This window comes from Capsella rubella, unplaced genomic scaffold, assembly GCF_000375325.1.
Source record: "Capsella rubella cultivar Monte Gargano unplaced genomic scaffold, Caprub1_0 scaffold_4, whole genome shotgun sequence".
NCBI classification, from domain to species: domain Eukaryota; kingdom Viridiplantae; phylum Streptophyta; class Magnoliopsida; order Brassicales; family Brassicaceae; genus Capsella; species Capsella rubella.
The window spans coordinates 12411976-12433845 of NW_006238920.1; the positions used below are offsets into that span (position 1 = coordinate 12411976).

Below are 21870 nucleotides of genomic sequence, written 5' to 3' on the forward strand. Positions count from 1 at the left end.
TTGCTCAAAAAATTTACTAGTAGAAAGAAAACAGACATTTTTAGTTACTAAACAAATATCAGCTTCATTATCCCAATAAACATCCTACTTTTAGCTACTTTGAAACATTGCTAATGTCTGTACTTGTAATCTTGTACCATAGAGTCAAAGAAACAAAGAGAAGGGACTGTTTTGTAAGGCCTAATATTAACTATACCAGTGAGATCGGTTATGAGTCCATTCTCTGCTTTTTACAATCGGTTAACTGGGGTTTAGGCGATTGGTCAACCGCTGAAGCAGGTCTTCTTTCTTGAGCTTATAGTAATGCGTTACTTTCAGCTCCTTGGCTATGCTTCTCAATTCCTTGCCTGTCTTGTTCTTCAACTCACTTGCTGATAATGATATCACTGAGTCACGTCCGTCTCTCTGGTTTCTTACGTCTATTGAATCAACCAATGAATCTGCTTGCGGTGTAGGAACACTTGATTTCCTGATGATCCCAGGTGCCGACTGGTCTAACTTTTTAACTGGGTCAATAATGATCTTTCTAGCTCCACCTTGTACTTTCTGCTTGATGTTTCTGATGGAACTTGTGTTCAAGCCTTTATTATTGCTGCTGTTAGACTGTCTCTGCCTCTTCTTTATCAGGACTGACCCAGGATTCAACAATGCATTACTCTCTGCCTTTTTTCGTGCCTCAGTAAGCAAGTTTATGATCAACTCATCTTTAACAACAGTCTTCTTGGGTCCAGGGTGTGATTTTTTGTTTCTCGCATCATATGGGAGTTCTCTGCCTTTGTCTGGTTCATCACACATTTCTAAGAGAGACTCTGTTGTAAAAGGTTGAGAAACAGTTACCATGACTTGTAAGCTATCACTTTTCTGATGATCCTTGAATACTTCCCCATCTTCGTTTGAAGCGTTTGCCTTTTCCCCCACCTTCTCACTGGTCTCTAAAGGAAATGGTTTCAAAGTGGAACCTCCGATATTCTCTCTGCTTATAGCAGATGAAGATTTGTTCTCGGGAGCTTGTTTTATAGGATCAAAATCCGTAACCAAGGATGAACAAGAATGTTCTTCAGCTTCCTCAATCTTGTTTGCCAACGCGGGACTAGAAGAAGTATCGGCATCTTCCGCAACCTGTCAATCATAAAAAACACACAGCATTTTACTTGAAATATCCGAGCTAGTGCTCATAATGGGTCTTTAGAACGAAACAAGATTCCCATGATTCATGAATCCAGAAAAGAAGAAATTTGTATCGACCTCAACTGTTAATGGATCATTTGCTGCGGTCTCCTGAGGCTTCAATCTAGTTTCTGGCTCTATTTCTTGAGTGTCGTTACTAGAATCTCTGGTCTCAAAAGTTTGAGCATCGCTGATACTAGATGTGTTTTCATCATCATCATCAAGAAGAGATTTAGAAGAACTTGTAACAACAACTGGAAGAGTGGCACTGAGAGTCTTGTCCTGTAGAACAACATAACAAGTTATTCCTAGTCAATCTGTAAAAAGCAAAACAAAACAAACGAAAATTAGAAAGTCTCTTACAGAATCAGAAGAGCCTATAGCATGCGAGTCACCACTTCCAGAAGAAGCCGTATCATTCTGAAGCGAAATTGCATCCTTGTCAAGTTCAACGATTACAACATCTTGCTTCTTCTCGTTCAAAATCCGCCACACTTTCTCACAATATCTCTCGTTCTGAAAATGTTCCTCGAGCACATCTAGAAATCATCGAAATCCAAAAAGCAAAAAGAAAAAAAAAAAAGAAGGAATTTTTCTCAAAGAGAATCTCACAATCGAATGCAAAACAATAAAAACAAGATCCGGAGGCATACCTGTTCTGCAATCAAACCAAAATTCACAACCACGCAGGGTTTGCTTACGACAAGTATCGTCTTTCACAACTACAAAAAGTTTTTTTTTGTTCAGTCTCACATGGATGGATACAAACACAGTAGAAAACACGAAATAAGCAAACAATTCATATACCAAATGGCGGACCCCAGAGATCATCATCGTCATCCATGGTGGTCACTCACAACAGTAAACCGCAAAATTCATCCTGCAAAATTTTTTAAAAAAACCAACACTTTTCAGCCCCACATTTCAAAAATTCCGAACCCTCGAAATCAAAATGCAAGAGAAAGAAAAACTTAGAATCCACTGGATGAGTGAGTTAGTCAGATACCGAAAAAGAAGAGCTTTAGTCGATCGATCTACCAGAGATTAAGCGCACTTTTTCTAGGGTTTGGAGAAGGTCGGCGAGAGAACTTAGAGAAGAAAGAGAAGAAAAAAAAGGCTGGCAGTGAAAGCGACGAACACTCTTCTCTGCAAATATAGAGTAGAGTGTAAAGTAAAGAGAGAGAGAGAGAGAGAGAGAGAGAGAGAGAGAGAGAAAGGTCGGTTTGAAACGGTGAACGGGGATGCTACAAATGTCTTTCCAAACGGAGGCGCGTGGTTCCTCCTAACCAATATTATAAAAAAACCGTTTTATAAATTAGTCAAACCGAGTCATCTCAACCGTCAGATTATTTGACTTTCTGTTTGACCACGGTCTTTGTTTTGTAAGATGGTAAATACGTTCTTCTGTGTTCGACTTACCGTACGCTCTCCGATGGATTTTTCATCCGACGGCTAGGAGCCAACATTGGTAAAACCGTAATTAAGTGGAAGACCGAGGGGTCCCGGCGAAACTTCGAAAATTGCTTCTTTTTTTTGGCTTAATAATAATTGAACTTCGAACTTGACATCTGAGAATGACGTCCGTACAGTTTATATTTTGCTTTTCCAAAGATTTTCATACGCGTGACGAAAGTTTTTTAATGTCTATACACAAATTAAAAGGTTTCAAAAGTGTTAATTGCATATAATATTTCTAGACTTTTTATAAAAGCAAAGTTGGTGTTCTTTTCCTACCATTTTTTGATATGTTTTGTTAACGTGTGCATATAGAGCAAATAAAGCTTATTTTATATTACGTTGATGTGAGAGTGTTTTCGTGCTATGTGATTTGATTTAACATGTCATCCAGAGAATAACATGTCTTAGAATTCAACGAATACGCGTTTTTTTTTCTCTCTTTTGTTTTTCCTTGTTGTTTAACTTTACGTGTAGGCGCACTAGGCAGGCGTTCATAGAGACTCAGCTTACCACAAGGAAAGATAATGATGTCTAGACATATCACATTAGTACATTACCTACCTTAATTCATGTTAGATCACGTTTACGGGTTATACACACAAAAAAAAAAAAGTAGATGTCACGATCAATAATTCTTGTGAATGTACTAATCAAAAGTACAGTTCTTGATGGATAACATGTTTTCGTATAGACTATAGAGGATGGGAGTAAGTGGAAAACAAAATTTTGATTCGTGGAAAAAAATATAACGATGTGCACTAGTATCCAAATATAGAAAACCTTACATATTTTAAATTCATTATGCGGATGAGAAAAAAGAAAAGAAAAAATAAAAAGAGAGATGAACACATAGAAGCGTTATCAGGCAGAGTTGGAAGAAGAAGGACCAGAAGGAAGCAGGTCGTAGCCATCGTGATGGTCACAAGAAGACTCTACTGGTATGCATTTGAGGATAACCGCTACAATCATGCTCAATGATCCTATCACGATTGATAGTAACCAATGTTGCCAGCTCAGAGGAACGGTGCTGGCAAACGCTCCAAGAAACTCCACTATGGTCACTTGAAACACTACGGTCACTGTCATCACCCATGTGAACACCCAGCTATTGAACATTCCTGTAAACACATTTATCTTCTCTATCTCCCGGCTATTGATCTCATTGAATACCTGTGTTACATATCCATTTTAGTTCTCATCTGTTACTTCTTTTTTTATGTAAGAGAGTTGGCTTAGTTTTTGTTCTAGTGTTTGTACCTGGCAAAATACAAAGGAGTTGAAGATGATCGTGTTAAGAACTGCTGTGGAGTCGGGGCCATCCAGTTTGAGAATTGATTTGCCTGCGAAGTTGAGGATTCCCAAGACAATCAACTGGTAAACGCTTTGACCGGCAATGTTTCTCCACATGGTTTTGGTGATGAAGCTAGCAGTTCTAGCGATTGGTGCTCGTTTCATTAAACCTTCATTGGGAGGTTCTGTTGCCAGAGCCAATGCACCCAGTGTGTCCATGATCATGTTCACCCAAAGCAGTTGCACAGCAGTGAGTGGAGCAGATCCTGTAAAAAAAACAAAGAAACGGTTATTACATATGACCAAACAATAGGAGAATGGTATTAAAATGTTTTTTTTTTTGTAGCACCTGTGATGCAAGCAGAGACGAAGTTGATGATCAGAGCAACAACATTAACAGTTAGCTGGAACTGAACAAACTTCTGAATGTTTATATACACAGCGCGTCCCCATCTAGCCACATTTACTATTGTTTTAAAGTTATCGTCCATGATGATCACATCAGCATTCTCTTTTGCAACCTGCATATCCGGAATTGACACAGAAAGGAAACGTTAATCTCGAGTCATTTTTACTAACCAAACCAGTATGAGACAAATAATTAGGGGTTACCTCTGTTCCAGCTATTCCCATTGCAAGTCCAATGTCTGCTTCATGCAATGCTGGAGCATCGTTTGTCCCGTCCCCAGTCACTGCCACTACCTCTCCAATTTTCCTCAAGTTGCTGACTAAAGTATGTTTGTCCAATGGCAGAGATCGAGCCATTACCTGAAGGTAGAAACAAGGAATTTTAATATACACATTTACAATAGACAGGTGAACAATAACAATTCATTCTATCTACCATGTATCAAAGAACCTGAATTTTGGGGATAATGGCCCTCATTTCGTGAGGAGACAAATCTCGGAATTCTGAACCTTCTATAGCTAAACCTCCCTCAGTAAATATGCCACATTCCTTAGCAATTGCTTTAGCTGTGCTTATGTTATCTCCAGTGACCATACGGACGGTGATTCCAGCAGCTTGACAGGTCTGAACGGCTTCCCTAACACCCGGGCGTACTGGATCCTTGATTCCAACAACTGCTATCATTGTATAGCCTCCATCAGGGAGATCTCCACTGGGAGCTTCATCTAGATCTTTGTAAACCAAGCAGAGAGTCCTCAGAGCCTCTGATGCAAAACCTTCTATGATATCAGAGATACTTGCAATGCGTTCTTCAGTTAATGGAACACATTCTCCACTCGAATCCACAACATTCTCGCACATTTTCAACACTATTTCAGATGCCCCTTTGCAGAAAGCCCGTGCACCACCTCCGGGAAGAGCTATAAGAACAGACATTTTCTTCTTGTCTGAATTGAACGGCTCAATCTTGAGTATCTTATGCTCTTTACGCTGTGTGGCAAAATCACCACCTAAAAGCAAACCAAATTCAAGTATTGCTCTTTCTGTCGGGGATCCTAGGATCTGAGTGTTTCCATCTTTGTCCTTAACAACTTCAGAACCAGTGTTCTGAAATATACCCTGCAAAAGAATACTCTCAACTTCTTCTGGTAGTTCTAACTGAAAGCTTTCTTTACTTCCCTCTTGCCTCTCTTGAACCTTATCACAGATCCATATTTTGTTGACCACCATGTGATTCGTAGTCAAGGTCCCTGTCTTATCAGTGCAGATGCAAGTAGAAGAACCCATAGTCTCACATGCAGCAAGATGCCTCACAAGTGCCCTATCACTCATCAGCTTCTTCATAGCAAATGCCAAACTTAAGGTCACCGCCAGTGGCAAACCTTCGGGTACAGCAACGACAATGATTGTTACAGAGATTGCAAAGTAGTCAAGTAGCGTCAGTGCATCTTCAGATGACCAGTTGTTGAAGCTACCAGATGTTGCTTTCTCCAAGACGAACCTTATGCACAGTACCACAAATGTAAGGACAGCAAAGCTTAGACCAATCTTACCAATTATTGTTGCAACCCCATTGAGCTTCACCTGCAAAGGAGTCTCATCTTCTCCACCATCAACCAGTGTTTCCATCAACTTTCCCCACTCAGTCCTCATACCAACTGATGTCACCAGCATTTTTGCAGAACCATTTTGAACTTTGGTTCCTGAAAGCAGAAAAGGCTTCTCTTTATTCACATGTGACGGTTCACTCTCGCCGGATAAGCTTGACTCGTCTATCTCCAAGTTGTATCCAGATATAAAAATTCCATCAGCTGGAACTTGATCCCCAATAGATAGATGAACTACATCTCCAACGACCAAGTCATGAATGGAGATTTCTTGTCTGTTACCATCTCTGGTGACCTGAACAATAATCTTCTTCTTCTCTCGATCCAAGTCTCTGAACTGCAAAGATTGCTTGTAGTCACTGATCGCAGTAACCATGACCACCAAGAGTATACTTAGCAAGATCCCTGTCCCATCATACATTCCCTGAGGAAATCCTTCTGTGGCAACACCCACGCCTATTGATACTACAGCGCACACCATAAGGATGATAAGGGTTATATCATGGAGCGCTTCCCAAACAAACATTAGAAACGATCTTGCTGGTTTCTCAGTGTAACGATTTTCTCCAAAGATCTTTGTCCTAACGGGCAATTCACTGGAACGAACACCTTCAGAGAGAGATACGGATACTTTCTTAGCAATTTCTTCAACTCCACCTTTGTGTGCCAGGCTCTTAGTGTCATTTTTGCGAACCATAGATGCAAGTTCATCGGCTTCAATAGAGAATCCTGCTTGCTTAACCTCATCAGTGAGCTTGTATTCCGGCCTAGCAGCAGCTAGAAAAAAATGCAATGAGAAAAGAGAAGTTAATATGACCATATAAAGCCAGTCGCCACAGAACAATATAAATCTTGCAGCATGCAAATCTTACCATCAATGAATTGAAGAGCTGCCTTTTGAACATAGAAAGCAACACGGATCTTTTCCTGATAATGAGTAAAGACAGTGAGCTAACAGATAAATCACCACTACATGGAAATCTTTGGTCATACATGAAACTAAAGAAGAACAAACGGGTTCTTTTTTTGGTGCAATCAACATAAACCGTATAAATTAGTGAAAAGAACCATCATCCATTGGTTGCTTAGTTTGTATTTAGCTTTTTAAGACAGTAAGATTCTGCTACACCAAGGTCAATTCTATCACTGATCTCAAAAAAACACAAGTAAAACTTATGTGTGTAAAATATATTGGGAACCAGGATTAACAATAGCATCTAAGTGCTAATCAATTCCTTCACTAAAAAAGATCCTTTTAAGACATGAGTTAAGGAACGTAAGCGGCAAATTTCTTTTATTCAACAGTTGGTTATAGAGCATTTTGCTTTATTTAAAAAAAGTCTGAGAAGTGATTCGATTTCAACGCTAGAAAAAAAGACCTATAGAGAAAAAGAAGAAAAGACAAATGAGCTTTCATCATATCATATCCAAAAGAATCCCAAAAATGCTTCGTTATCTGGTTTCAAAACCTTATGAATAGACACACCTGGCGAAGTTTCCTTGTAACTTCCTTAAGCTAAGTAATTGCACACAAGAAGTCAAAGAGACTGTCGTACTCGTATACCATAAGTCAAAAACTAAACAAAATAAATATGGATTCAAGGAAAACAAAAACTGCTAATAATAGATAAAAAAAGCATTATGTATTGAAAATAGAATTTCGTCCTTTGGTGTTTGGATTTAGTCGCGAAGAAGAGAAGAAACTAAAAAAGGGTCAGGCTTTAGGTGGCCTCTCATAAATTGGCTCATCTTCTTAGTAGCGACAAGAAAACATCCATTTGTAAACACAGTAGAGGACACTAGAGAAACTATACACATCATGTGTGTGTTGGCAATTGAATTGTTGTTTTCATTGCCTTGCGTAAATTGAATACATAAAGATAACGCCGAAAGAAATAATTCATCGCAATTTACATAACGTTTCCTAACGATTAATACCAAAAAGATAAAACATTACATATTGTAACGATCGAAACGTAAAAGAGATGTGTTCATGAAAATACCACAAGCCAAAAATCAAACAGTTTTCTTTAATGTTTTCGATTTTCTCAATAAACAAAAAAAAATAAAATAAACTAAGAGGGACTTTCAGAAAAGTGTAGAAAGTTGAAAGCAAATAAATAAATAAAAAAGAAGATGATAAGACACATTGAAAATCACAAACAAGTGAAGCCTTTTCACTCGTACGGATCATCAATAGCAGCCTAAAAGGTCAATGGTTTAGAGTTTTTTAATTGATATTTTTGTTCACCCAAAAAGTGTTTGTAAGTATCAGAAAGAGTTTCCATGAAAACAAGTATCATCACTCTCAGTCGTTGGCTTATGAACAGAAACTCTAAACAAAAGATAAGAAGAAGAACCTGGATCTGGTGCCTCTTGTTCTCGTAGTCAGCGAGCTTATCGAGATCCCGAATGTTACGGAAACGACGAGTACGGTTCTTCACGATAGATACAGAGGACCTCCATCGCTGACGCGCTTCCAGCGACGGGTTCTTAGCGTCCACCTCGAAATCCCTTAGCAAATTCGACATTTCTTAACCTCCCACACGTTTTTTCTTACTCCCACTCTCTGTTTCTACTGATTAAAAACTTCGCCGGCGCGAAGGAAGCTCAGCTGAGAGAGAGAGAGAGAGAGAGAGAGAGAGAGAGAGAGAGAGAGAGAGAGAGAGAGAGAGAGAGAGGGGGAGAGAGGATTGAGCTATGGTATTGGAGTGTGTGTGAGAGAGAGAGTTGCTTTTATTGGATTGCCCAAACCCGACCCAAACTATTCGGATTAGGGCCATAAATTCAAATTTATTTGTTCGTCCCCATTCGGATAATTTAAAAAGGGATCAAATCGAATGATCCGACCCGGACGAATATATAGGTTTTTACACTTTTACTTCCGTCCACTAAAATATTAGCGGGGTCTTTGGGGTCTTTTTATTTATTTTTTCTATCTCTCAAATTTTTTTTTTTTTTTTTTAATTCTCTCTCTCAATTTGAAACCTCAAGATGATACTATAATTTAGTCTTATGATGACGATGATAAGTCACGTGAGTAAACTACAGATTCACAGTAATAGATTTATGTTACCGAGAATAATGTTAAACAAGTACTACTAGTACACACTACTATTATAGTAAGATTTTTAGTGTTTTACTATGTAATTTATGCTTTGGCCGGTTATACAAATTGATGTTTGGACTTTCCGTTGCACAGCACATATGACATAATAATAATAATCAAATTACGCAATTGTCAAACATTCGGCAGTTTTAATAGCTAATCACATAATTTTTTTTTTTGAAACAAGTGACTGGAAAAAGAAGAAAAAAAACATGTTGTATATAAATTAAAAAAACCCGCCACAAAAAGGGAAGTGAGATGCGCCGCCCCGACTTTGGATCGTTCGTGGACCAGAGAGCACTTGACGCTGCCCTGCTCCGAATTTTTGTTCTCATTTCCTTTTTATATATTCCCTTTCTTCACCTTTTCATCTCACTTTTTAAGCCATTTTTCGTTTGTCGAACTAGAGACTTTAAAAAGGAATAACCCATACAGACATTGTGAAATTGTTAGAATACTTTCAAATAACAAGTCAGATTTTTTTTTTCTCAGTTTATATTTGTTGTATTATGATCAAGTTTTGATTTAGAAAAAAAAAAAACAAATACATGATGAATGACGGTGGTTTATGTAGATGTCGATTACTATTATCTAAGGACTAATCATCTGTGAAAGATCAAAGCTCAAAACCATGCTTGCTTTCAAATTCAAAACCACATTTGTTGGAAATATCAAACACTTGAGATGTACTATTTGTCAATAAATATTCCCTCAAAACATCATCCATTGCAGTTTCAAGGACTCTCTTATAGCTAACAATGCTACTCCTAAGGCATTTTACCCATGGCAATAGTATTCCAAAAAAAAACGAGCTTATGGAGTAAACACACTCACGACTTTGGAGAATGTGACATCATTGACTCAAGCTTGCGTAACCAGTTAACATACTGATCCTGCTCCTTCTTGTTCAGGTGACACAAGAGGAAATTGGTTAGACCTTCACTGATTCCCTTGGATATTAGATATCTCCGTAGTTCATTCTGTAGTTTGATATCTAGTTGCCTAAACAAACAAACAAAAATACACTGGTCACGGATATCAAACATATTCAGACACATGAATTTCTTTAACACTTTTTCCAATCTTGGTAACAACAATATAAGCAGCGACCATGAATCGAGAAAAAAAGATATCAGCTACATATATTCAATACTAGCATTCACAAAATTCACTATAACAGCCAGCTTCTTTGTCGTTCTATAAGACTAACTACTCCAAGAAGCACAAGTGTACCAATGCTTTCAGGTTTGGATGAAGTAATTAACAAGACATAAAGATTAAACCTAGTTGTTAAACAGAAAAAAAATATGCTACTAGATGAATTTTGTAAGTTTGCAATGCTAGTTATGAGCTCAATCTACCAGAGGGGATAATAATGATTCACCTGAAAAAGTCATCTCCATAAGTGGAAGAAAGAGCAGAAACTAAAGAGCGGATAAAGCAGGCTCTCTCGATGTCGAAATGAGAACATCCAGACCCTGTTTCGTAAACGCGGCAATCAAAGTGCAGGATAGAGCTGAGTCCAGGCTTTTTGATACATACTTTGGCAAGAGCTTCCCTAGGAAACATTAGATCATCATCTACTATAGGTTCTGGCTGGAGCAAAGCAGAGACCACAACCTCTTCTCCTGAATCAAACTGTCTCCTCAGAACAACATCTTGGCTTTCCGGAGAATCCCAATCCAATTTGAAATTTCCTAGTGAACCAGTCTCAACACCCTGGAGGGGGGTTCAGGCACAAACCAAAATCATAAAGCTGTATAATGTATGTACTCAAAATCTGAAAAGTCCTAGGGTTTCTGTGGGGATCCAACATCAAATTCGCCCACCCAGGACACACTCTAATGCACATCAATCCAGAAAACATGAAATTTGAAAACTGACAGAGTCAGATCGAACTAAATTTATTCAACTCAACTGAGATTACTGAGACACGAAGAAGAGGAAGAGGAAGAGGAAGAGGCAACAATTTACCTGGAAACGAGGGTGAGAGATTTCGTGACGAATTTCAGATTGGAGGATCTTCAACAAACCGCCATCTTCAACAGCCTTCAAGCCTCGTTTCAGAAGCGGATTCAACTTCCTCATCTCTATTCCAAGTCTCTCTCAAAACTCTTTCCCTAACATTTAGCTTCTCTCAAAACAACCAACCAAAGGTTACAAGGCCTAAAACGCCCACAACGATTTTGCAGAACAAGAGAGTGGAACTCAACAAGAGCCCACTTAATTTACTTCGAAGGCAAAATAAATTTTATCGTACAAAATTATGCCCGGTTCGGTTTGCAGACTTTTTTTTTATTATTTTTTTTTTTCGACACAAATTAAAAAACATGAAAACCAAAACCATTAATTCATCATAGTGGCAACTGGCAGCTAAAAAAAAAGAACAATTATCATAATAAGTAAAGTGAAAGTGAAGGCATGTATGTATGTGTGTGAGCAATGGATATAGATATATAAGTTGGTTCTTGAAAACATAATCAACAACCAGAATTCTCTGACTTCGTTGGTGGAATTTGTGTGGGAAGATAAAACAAACCTTCAAAATCCTTCCTCCAAAAGTGAGAAAAATAAAAAACCAAAAACAATGATGGTGCTAATCAAACGTAATAACCCATTATTACCCCATCAGCCTAGATGAATGACCTTTGGTACGTGTTTGGATATGTACGTATTTTAGTAATGTCTAGAGAGATGGTTAACTCTTCTAGCAACAAGCCGTTTTTTGGTTTTCTTGTGCTTTAAGATTTAGCCCCGTTATGTTTTTGGGATTCACAATCTATAAACCATTTTGCATATTAAAGCTGTTAATTAGTAAAATATATAAATATTCCTTTTGTATAGATTTGTGTATATATCACTAAGATCCCTGTATAAATTACCTTTCGCAACATAGTTAGGAATATTTCTTTATTTCACATAATATATATTATATAATAATTAAAAATAAATGCATCATAGTTTTTCCCAAAAAGAAAAAAAGAAAAGAAAATGAAACGTATATATTTTTACTGAGTAGAGCTAGCTATACTTTTACAATTTTGGTGTGTTGCGATATACTTACCGTTTATTATTGAGACAAATTCCTAATTTAATTTTGACTTTACTCTGTTTCTAAAGTAGATCCCCCTTCTATGGTGGAATGAAACCCTAGCTGTTAAGAGCCCTATATTTATATTAGCTTGTAAACTCTTAATTTATTCAGCAGCAACTTTGTAAGAGACGTATCTCTCAAAGCCCTACTACTATATATTAGTGTATTACACACGTTCCTTGGCCATGGCCCCTCCGGCTCAGAAGGCCGATGCGCATACACTCAAGCGAGATATTCACCAGTGTGCAACGGCGGTGCAAGCTCTCGCCATCCAGGAGGAGGATTACATCAATGTCCAGCCACATGAAGAATGCAATAATGAATACAACCCCTTTTCAGAAGAGCATCGGTTCAAGTTTGAACTCCCGAAATATCATGGCGGACAACCACCGGAAGAGTTTCTCGATTGGATCGTCACGGTCGAGGAGACTCTTGAGTTCAACCATGTACCTATGGAGCAACGTGTTCCCATGGTTGTGATGCGATTCCGCGGAAGAGCCGCAGCTTGGTGGACGCAACTAAAGGCACAGCGCGCACAGTCGGGTAAACCTAAAAACATGTCGTGGGACAAGCTGAAGAAGAAAATGCGTAAGATGTTCGTACCATTCAACTATAATCAAGTGATGTTCCAACGCTTGAACATGTTGCAACAAGGGCAGGGTTCAGTTGAAAAATATTCCACCCAATTCTTTTCGCTTTTGGCGCGTGTTGACCTGCAAGATTCGGATCAGCAAATAGTGGCTCGTTTCGTTGGTGGCTTGCGGAAAAATATCCGAGACCATCTTAACTTGCTGTACTTCCCTCTCACTGTTGCGGAGGCTCATCAACAGGCCCTCGCCATGGAAGCTCAAACAACTAAGAAAGACGACCACGGCTTTTGGCCAAAATCTTTTGAAGAAACAGTTGCATGGTGTTCCCTCGCTGCCTTTAACGTTTTTTTTATTTCGGCCCTTTTTATTAAATGTTCCAACGGAAGGAATAATAAAAAGAGACGGTAAGACGGCGAGAACAAGAAGGCTCCCATGCAGCCCTATCCGAGATTTGGAGTTTTTTTTTTTCCTTTTTTCATTAATTATAATTCAGCAGTGTATGAAATTTACAATTAACTCACTTTGGACTAGTACTGAAGAAGTTATGAGATATATGTCATATTATTGGGAGTATTTTGGTCTCTCTCCTTGCGTACGTTGAACCCCATATTATTATATCATGGGAAAACATGTTTTATGGGGCAAGATATATCATGTCGGAGCTAGGGTCAAAACTCGTATTATATATGTTCCCGTTTAAAACGCCCTTATACAATTAATATAGCTAAGAAAGAACGACAAACTCTGCATGTTCGTAGATAGTAAAACTTGATTCATGGTCATAATTTATTAAGAAGTCAAAAATTGCATGATGCTTCAAGTTTAAGGGGAGATTTCCAAGGTTTTGAATCCTTTATAAGCTAATGTTACAATACGTATCCTTCTCTAATAAAGGCACATATTAATATATCCATTTTATAATTAAGCACGAGGTGAAAGCTACGAGGATAGCAGAATCAGGGTCGAGAACTTGGACGATAAGCCCAAAAATATTCATAAGCATCGAGCCACCTTCTCGTACAAGTCACGGGGCCAGTTCCGGTGAGTGTTGCTTGCAAGAAACCCAGCAATCTGCGGATAGCAACCAGAGGCTCAAGTTATCATGACTTTGTAAAATAGACTCAACTAAGATTATTATGAATTTGTTAATTCATGTACCTTGGATCTCATGGCACGGATCGATCCATCAGTGTCAGGTACATTGTCCAAACACGTTAGAGCAACTTTGAGCAAGTCCGGGACACAAGTCTGGAAGTATGGTGATGCGCTCTGGAACACATCAGTGGTTGAATCGGGCACTCTTGGATCAAGATGAAGGAATGGAAGTCTTGCAATTTCCCTCAAAGCATCCACATGATTGCCTAATCTACCCAACTTGTGGATTGATAATATTGCCTCAAGCTCTCTTAGTATGGTTTCTTGTTCCATCACTCGCTCTCTTTCCTGGACACTGTTGAGTGGCAGAATAAAAACAAATCCCTTGAGCACATTTTAACTTGAAGCAAAGTAGTTTTCTAGCCTGAAATAATATACCTGACTTCAGGGTAATATTTGTAAGTCTGAAGAATGTCGTTTCCCGCGAGTATGAGCCCTGATGTTCGGCTTTCACCATCCAACCTTCCACGGGCGAGAGAACAAATGGCTTCAGATAGACACTTGTTTATAGTCTCCAAGGCAGCCGAAAATGCACCCACTCTCTTCTGTATTTCTATGGACTGGGAAAAATGAAAACTATGGTGAAAATTCTTTATAATACTAAGCTTCAGACAATGTTAGATGAGAAGTTACTTACTTTGTCATATAATCCAGCTTCCTGACATTGATGCGCAGCTTCAACCAAGAACTGCTGTCGCAATCTAGAATCAGAAAAAAACCGTCCAAGCTGACCTTCTTCACCAGAACCTCTTGCCCCAAGCAAAAAGTAAAGGCCACCTTCTCGAAGAAGAATCTCAGTCAGTAGCTGCTTCAGCATTAAGTTTCTCTGCCTTTGTTGATCCATGTTACTTCTTCCAGACCAAGCTAATTGTCCCCCACCTACAGTTGCAGCAGCCTGTGCATAATACTCTACCGTCATTTGGAGATCTCCATGATGCAAAAACATTGACCCATATTGCCTTATCATGCTAGACGCCTCAGCATTAGGATCCATCACACTTAGTTTGTGGCCTGTCCCAGAGCCTTCTGATAAAACGGAATGGTCGACTAGAGAAATAGCTATATGAACAGCATCAATATTATACCCTCCGTCTCCTGCTTCTTTGGATAAGTGCATGATAGCTGGTAGCAACTGAATGCTAAGAAGCAAAACATATGGATATACCAAGGGGTCTTTACCATTCTTCGTGTAGTACGAAGGCTCAAATTTATTGAGATAAGCCTGAAGATCATCTAAATTGTATGGTGCGAGGCCATCATTCAGGACCACAGATGAAGATCCACCAGTGACGTCCCTTATGCATGATAATTTGAACCATAAGAAATCTTCAATTGTATTGAAGAGTGTAGACAGATCCCTCAGTATGCGCTCAATTTGCCTACGGGAACCAGAAATGATGGTGTAGAGTAGAAGTTTCTTCTTATCATATGCAGTTCGACCCAACCGGTCACCCATTCTTAGCATTTTCTCACATTCTTCTGAAGCAATAGCTGCAGACTCTGCAGCCACCATACCATCGGTGGTAATCCACTCTGTAAGCTGCCACAAAAAGATATGTAACGAAATAGCTGGTTCCAAAACTATTGTATAATATACTAAGATCTAAAGTAGACCTACCAGTGGTGCAAATTGCTGAGATGAACGAGTTGACCGGGCGATTTCTCTAGCCTCCTCATAATACCCAGTTCGCAGGCAAAAATATATCTGTGGTTTGAGAGATATATATCACTCATTTCAGGTCCGCAATGTAAATATCTCAATATCAAGCAAATGGTCATGAAAAAGTTAATAATTCAAAGCACGAGGGAAATAATCCAAAACCTGTTGCCAAGTAGTATCAACAGGAGGCTGCCTACGAGCATCAGCTGAATCGAAATCTAAAATACCATAGTCTCTCAAACGAATCTGCACAGTGTATTAAACAAAAAATAAGAAAGCTAAACAGCCTTATGAACACTTTCTGCGTGTTAAGCTCTTTTTATGTCTGGGACACTAACCCGAAGGAATGCGCGAATTCTTTGCAAATTTCCAACAGATCCACCAAGAGCAGCCTAGACAAGATTAAAAAAACAGCAAGAAACATGTTAGAATGATTACCAACACGCTTGAAAGAGGATTGAAAAATCATGGAACCTTTTAGACAGGACCCAACCATTTGAAGAAGATATGCATTGAGATATTATACATATACAAAACAAACAAACAAAAGAGAAATAAAAAACAAGAGAGAAATGAATACTTGTGTCGGGTGACTCTGAATTGTGTCCATTATAAATTTCTCATGCCCACGTTGTAAATGATGTCTTGCACCTATCGCGAGGGACATCCTCTTCGAAACACCTTGTCTAACTGCGGAATCTTCACCTGTTATTGCCTGGAAAAATTTGTCAACAGTCAGAAATTATTTGTATAAATTTGAGATTGGCAGAAGATAACAAACAGTCAATCATCCTTAGAGGGTGGTTAGAGGGTGGTTGGCTAGAAGATATAGTTTCCGGTCAAAAGATTACCTGAACAAGCTGCCAGATTTTCTGCATGTTGACTGATTTTCCGCGAGTTACCTCAGCACCAAGAGTATCATAAGCGTCCTTAAAACACATAGCAGGCTATACAAAAATAAAATTGGGATCAGTAGAAAGCACACTCAAACAATCAATATGAGGGTAGCCAATTTTAATGGCTGCTCAGAGTACATACTGAACGAAAAGTTATAACAATGCTAGCTAGACTTCTTAAGTAGTTAGGGAAAGTGAATATTTTTCAGCTACACATATCGACAGTAATTTAAGTGAAGTGTACCAGTACTAAGTTTTAAGCCAAGGTATAGGAAATCCCTACTCTAAACGGCAAGCCTCGTTCTCTTGAAGTGTTAAGTTTCTTCACAACCTCTCCATAGACGTATGCTTTTTTCTCATGAATGGGTATGTTAGCCAGACCCACAAGCTCTTTGCCTGGTGTTGAGGATACTCGAGGACTTGAAGCCACCGGCACTAGTTGACCAGCATGAGCCTCTCTGCTTGTATCAATCAAATTCGTTTTAGGTAACATTGATATTCTGCTGAGGCTCTGAAGGAAGTCGCGTTTTTCTTTTCTCCAATCCTCCTGTCAAGTCAAATTCACATTCAATATTTATCATCCAAACCCTCTAATATATCCGGTCACTAAGAAAATCATCCATATCCATGAAAAGTCACTTTCATAAGATAATTGCATAGTACAAATGTACAATTGACAAATTTTAAGAAATAAAAAACAAAATATGCCCCCCTGTATTTGACTTATCAATCCTTAAATGCAAAAGAATAATGAGAAGAAACCAAAGGCTAGGAGGAAAAAGAAGTAACGGGTAAAGTTAAAGTGGAAGTATGGAAAGCCAGAATACAAACCTCCAGCACTTTCATCATGTAGTCATTAAAGCTTCGAACATTATCCTTTTGGGCTTCCTGTATAGCTGATACCATAGCCATTTCATGAACCTAAAACAAAACAATAAACAATACATATCATAATGGCCACAATCAATATACATTATAAGTTATAACAGAAATAGAAGTACCTGTTGCAGGTATTCTTCAACGCTCGTGGCCTCAGCAGGGAACACATCTTCAAATGTTGTCTTTTTAAGAATATATAAAAAATAAAATAAACACCACATAATGGCAGTAATCACATTTGAAAAGCAGACAGCAAAGTAAGAGATGTGTAAGCAAGCATCCAAAGGTAGGAGTCCAATTAATGTACTCAATACCAATATGCGGACAAGAGCAAGAGATGATGAATTCGTTTGCAAAAACAACTTAAAAAGGCGATTTGTTCGACGAGATATGAAAAGAAAACTACTTTTTCATATCGCACTTTCTTATCTCAAGGCAAAACCAACTAATACACAAAGTAATCCTTCAAGCAAGGCAGAATCAACTAAAGATGAAGCATAGAATAAGAAGAAAAAAATTCACCTTGAGCTCAAAAGATTTAAGATCACGAGCTAGTTGCTCTGCATTGATTCCCTCCCGTGCGAGTAGTCTGCAATGTCCAACAACAACAAAAACAAAAAAAAAAGACAACAGAATCAATGCCTGCTTGTTGAGACTAGCTATAGCTACTCCCATTTGAAAGTTGAGCAATGAACGAATATTTCAATTGTTTCATTCTCCCACCCAAATTAGACCTCGAGTTTCATATGTGCAAAACAAAACCAACTGATTGATCATATGAAATTGAAGGGATGCTTTAAAACAAAACAAAAAAAAAAAGAAGAAGGGATAACCTAGTGGCAGCAATAGACTGAGAAGGAGCTTCGTTCCTTAGGGTTTTAGCCTTGAGCTTCTTCGATAACGCTTCCAACTGATCTAAATTTCTCTGATAGCGAAACCGAAACAAAAATCAATCTTACTAACCTTAAAACATCAAAATTTCCGGAGGAACCAGCGGGGAAATCGGAAGAGAATACAAGGAAAAATAAAAAAGCAGCGGAAAGAGGAAGAACCTGAAGAGGAGGAAACTGAGAAGAAGGAGCAGCTTGCTCCAGAAGCTTCGAAGAAGAATGGAGAAGATCAGTCCAACCACTCATCTCTTGGTCGTTCGCCATTGATTTTTTGGATTCGAGCCGGAGAAGATGCAAAGGAGAGGGTTTTCGAGATTTAAACCTTTTTCGTATTTATTTTATTTTTAATTATGTGTTTACTCTTTCATTACGACTTGTGATTTTATATTTACCAGCGGTAGTAACTAGATTTGAGCGAGCTATTGCCTTCAATTTATGGAGTTACAAAATTTCTTTCAATTTGTTTTTTATGCTTCACCGATTTATATTTTGGCTCGTATTTTCGTTTTAAACGACCTATGTGATAACACAATTTTTAACTTAAAAGAATGCTCTCTATTTTTAACTTAAAGCCTAAATAACGAGTCAGAACTATTGCATTGGCGTTTGAAGAGGCAACATGTCTGATGTAATACAATACTCCTATGGCGACTCAACAAGTTTCGTGGCTTTTATTAACCACAAAAGCAAAGACTTTCTCGACGTTATATAGATATGGAACAAGATACAAGAGTGAGAAAAAAATATTAATATTTTCTTTTCATGTTCTTAAAGCATTACAAGAATCTTATAGCAAAGGACTCCAAAAAAGATTTGAAAAAGATCAAAAGCCTCTACCAGAGAGAGGACAATTGCTTTGTATCTTCCTCAATATATGGATTATATAAATAGTTTTCTATTGCATATAGAAGAATAAAGAAAAGATCTTCAAGGGCTTGAGAGGTTTTTGAGATCCTCTTCCTTAGCATACCAACTTGGTGCTATCTTTGAAAGATGTGGATACAAGTCTTTGTATGAATTTCTTATTGTCCCTTCTGCTACTCCTGTTGCTGTCGATATATCTGCATCCCATATATTAATCAGTCTTAAGGTTTGTTTTCAACTCTTTACTCGAACAAACAAATGTGCCAGGAAGAAAAAAGAAAAGAAAACCAAACCTTTGAGAGTCTTCTTGTCATCAGAAAGCTGGGTTATTATATAAATAACTACTGCTGCTATTGATATAGGACTCCTCCTGCAACATCCCAAACGAATATCTTTCAGTTCTGATATGTCTACCTTAGTCCTGAATATAGGGGGAGAAATAATTGAAATGTACCTTATATCAAATTCCTCAGATTTTTGCACAGCTTCTTGAGCAGCTTTAACAGCATGGTTAGACATTCCGAGGTTAGAGCAGAACCTTCTCTGCAATATTAGCAAGTAGAGAGATATGAAACCACAAATCCAGTGCAGCCAACAAAAACAAGAGTGCCATATTTGAATTAACGCACACCCTAGATTCTAGTATCAGCAAATACAGAGTCATAGAAACTCACCATGAAATCACCAGCGTGAATAGTGCCTAGTTCCACAGACTGACCAGTCTCCAGTCCCAGTGTTTTAACAATGTAGTCTTTAGCTCGGCCAATTTCCTTCTTTGTCGCCCCATTGGCAATAACGCATATTTCTATACACAAGGTTCAGGAGTTTGATTGACTTATGGCAAAGCTATAGCAAGAGGTAACCAGATTCTCTCAAATGAGAAATCTTTGAAATGTACCCTTAATAGTTCGCGGCTTGTCCTCCTGTCGACAGGCGATGTACAGGCAGGCTGCATAAAGTGCATCCTGATTTCTTCCCCTGCTTGACTTTTGATCCTCCAACCTCTTATATATCTCATTAGCCCGATCCTACACGTAGCAAACGGCCACCAAAGCTGTAAGATGATACGCCGCAATAGTACATATTGACATATACACAGACGAACAAGCTTACCTTGATAGTCGCAACAAGTCCCAACCTGGAAAAAATATCAACAAGTGAGTATTCATTCTCACACGATCACACAGCAAAACATGAATCGAAACAATCTAAACCAACAGCAGCAACAACACCTCTTTATGTACAGACAAACACAACATTAGAACACATAAAAAGTGCAAGGGAGGACAAAACTCTGAATAAACAATAAAAAGGAACCTCCTTTGGTTCTGCAATTGACAATGTGGTTTCTCAAATGTATAGTTGTTCTGTAATGAATGTATTAACAATTCTGCAAGAGGTGGATCCGTTAACAAAGTCCTAAAAAACGAAAGTTGCGCGATAAATCAAAGCAATTTCATACAAATCTGATAAATCATGAGACCTAAACGTTTCAATACTTTAAAAAGTCCAAATCCAATCTCAGAACGGGATCTCAAAAGGGGGATAAACGAGAAATATACCTTTCAGACATGGTGGCGATAGTTTTAAACGCTTGAATCAAGCCACGATCGGAGTTGGAGTTACGATTCTGCCACCTGCCGAGAGAAGAAGACAAGAAGTCACCGGAGGAACCATTGGGCTTGGCGATGACAGTGGTTAGAGCACTATCGGCGAGAAGAGGGTTGGTTGGACCACCGACACGATTGGGATCGCTGTTGGAAGACTCATTAGCGAAGGTACGCCACTCAGAGGTCTCATCAATAGAGTGCGATTCCAAAACCAAACCACACTCGGAGCAAAGGGTATCTCCGGCTGAGTGATCGAACACCAACTCCGTCTCCTTCTTACAATCCGTACAATACGCATCCGACATGATTTCCCAATTAAAAATAAACCCTAAATTTAACCCAGAAAAAAAAAAATCAACAACCCTAATAAAAATTGAGATCTTAATCGGTTACAGGTTCCTTCGATATCTTCTTCTCTCGTATTCTTTCTTCGCGAGAAAAACGGAGACAAGAAACAAAACACGAGATGCAACTATGTGGAGAAGGAGAGAATCCGTAGGTTTGTGTCCCTTTTTATAGACAAGGAGATACGAAAAAGTTCCCTGTGGTGAGGTGCATTGGAGATAAAAGATCCAGATCGTTGGGCTTAGTGGGACCCACTAGTTATCAATCGGACGGTTAAGTAATTTTCTCCAGCGATTGACGTTTGTTTTAATTAATTTTAAATATGGGTATGCTTGTCCGTTTTAGGAGGACAGATGAAAAAGAAACAAGTGACTTGTTAGGGAAGTCATACCGGTCGCATGTGTTGGATTTAGTTGGAAGATTTTTTTTTTGTGAGTGTTGTTGTTTGGATGTAGAAGAAACATCAAATAAATAAAATAAAAACTTGGTTGTGTTTGGATATAGGAACAGATCTAAACTGGCATTAAGCCGTATTTGGGTCACACTAATGGACCTCTCTGAACTTGGTTCAATAAGCCAAATTAAAATACAGAAACCAACTTTTGGGTAATTTTATACCTGAAATAGCTAAACATTAGTACGTGAGACCAAAACTGATACAATTCACTTTCAAGGTGACACATATCACTCCCTTTTTGGTACGTGTCTCTCAAAATTTACATATATTAATTATAATATGAATGCTTTGGATTTTTTTATGATATTAGGATTATGTAACTTCACAGTAATTAATAAAACAAAATCTTATATTTATACTTAGGATTAAGTTTTTAAGATTTATAACTAT

At 38.3% G+C, this 21870-nt stretch overlaps 5 protein-coding genes across 5 annotated transcripts; all 5 read right to left on the reverse strand.

Moving 5' to 3' along the window:
• Positions 1-67: 67 nt before the first annotated feature.
• Positions 68-2334, reverse strand: LOC17889876. The gene is given in 7 exon segments (XM_006294129.2): positions 68-246; positions 249-1119; positions 1246-1449; positions 1531-1706; positions 1821-1889; positions 1975-2047; positions 2174-2334. Coding segments are annotated over 6 exon segments (1395 nt in total). The 5' UTR covers positions 2012-2047; positions 2174-2334; the 3' UTR covers positions 68-208.
• A 993-nt stretch (positions 2335-3327) lies between these two features.
• Positions 3328-8588, reverse strand: LOC17888135 (calcium-transporting ATPase 4, plasma membrane-type). Its single transcript, XM_023783736.1, has 7 exons — positions 8292-8588; positions 6804-6858; positions 4775-6708; positions 4528-4683; positions 4265-4436; positions 3883-4181; positions 3328-3795 (listed from the first exon to the last, which is right to left on the reverse strand). The coding sequence occupies exons 1-7, from the start codon at positions 8460-8462 to the stop codon at positions 3487-3489; spliced, it is 3096 nt and encodes a 1031-aa protein (XP_023639504.1). The 5' UTR covers positions 8463-8588; the 3' UTR covers positions 3328-3486.
• Positions 8589-9139: 551 nt separating this feature from the next.
• On the reverse strand, positions 9140-11246 carry LOC17888973 (mitochondrial acidic protein mam33). Its single transcript, XM_006294934.2, has 4 exons — positions 11015-11246; positions 10425-10759; positions 9875-10042; positions 9140-9450 (listed from the first exon to the last, which is right to left on the reverse strand). Exons 1-4 carry the CDS (start codon positions 11126-11128, stop codon positions 9444-9446), a joined length of 624 nt encoding a protein of 207 aa, XP_006294996.1. The 5' UTR covers positions 11129-11246; the 3' UTR covers positions 9140-9443.
• A 2233-nt stretch (positions 11247-13479) lies between these two features.
• LOC17889915 (nuclear pore complex protein NUP93A) lies at positions 13480-18504 on the reverse strand. The gene is made up of 15 exons (XM_006295502.2): positions 18367-18504; positions 18148-18239; positions 17837-17903; positions 17437-17496; positions 17267-17356; positions 16719-16982; positions 16391-16486; positions 16120-16254; positions 15878-15931; positions 15702-15785; positions 15498-15584; positions 14517-15419; positions 14258-14439; positions 13883-14174; positions 13480-13795 (listed from the first exon to the last, which is right to left on the reverse strand). The coding sequence occupies exons 1-15, from the start codon at positions 18466-18468 to the stop codon at positions 13718-13720; spliced, it is 2586 nt and encodes an 861-aa protein (XP_006295564.1). The 5' UTR covers positions 18469-18504; the 3' UTR covers positions 13480-13717.
• Positions 18505-18935: 431 nt separating this feature from the next.
• LOC17888360 (transcription initiation factor IIB-1) lies at positions 18936-21162 on the reverse strand. The gene is made up of 7 exons (XM_006294579.2): positions 20631-21162; positions 20182-20206; positions 19967-20096; positions 19743-19873; positions 19523-19611; positions 19362-19438; positions 18936-19265 (listed from the first exon to the last, which is right to left on the reverse strand). Exons 1-7 carry the CDS (start codon positions 20981-20983, stop codon positions 19132-19134), a joined length of 939 nt encoding a protein of 312 aa, XP_006294641.1. The 5' UTR covers positions 20984-21162; the 3' UTR covers positions 18936-19131.
• Between the last annotated feature and the right edge of the window lie 708 nt (positions 21163-21870).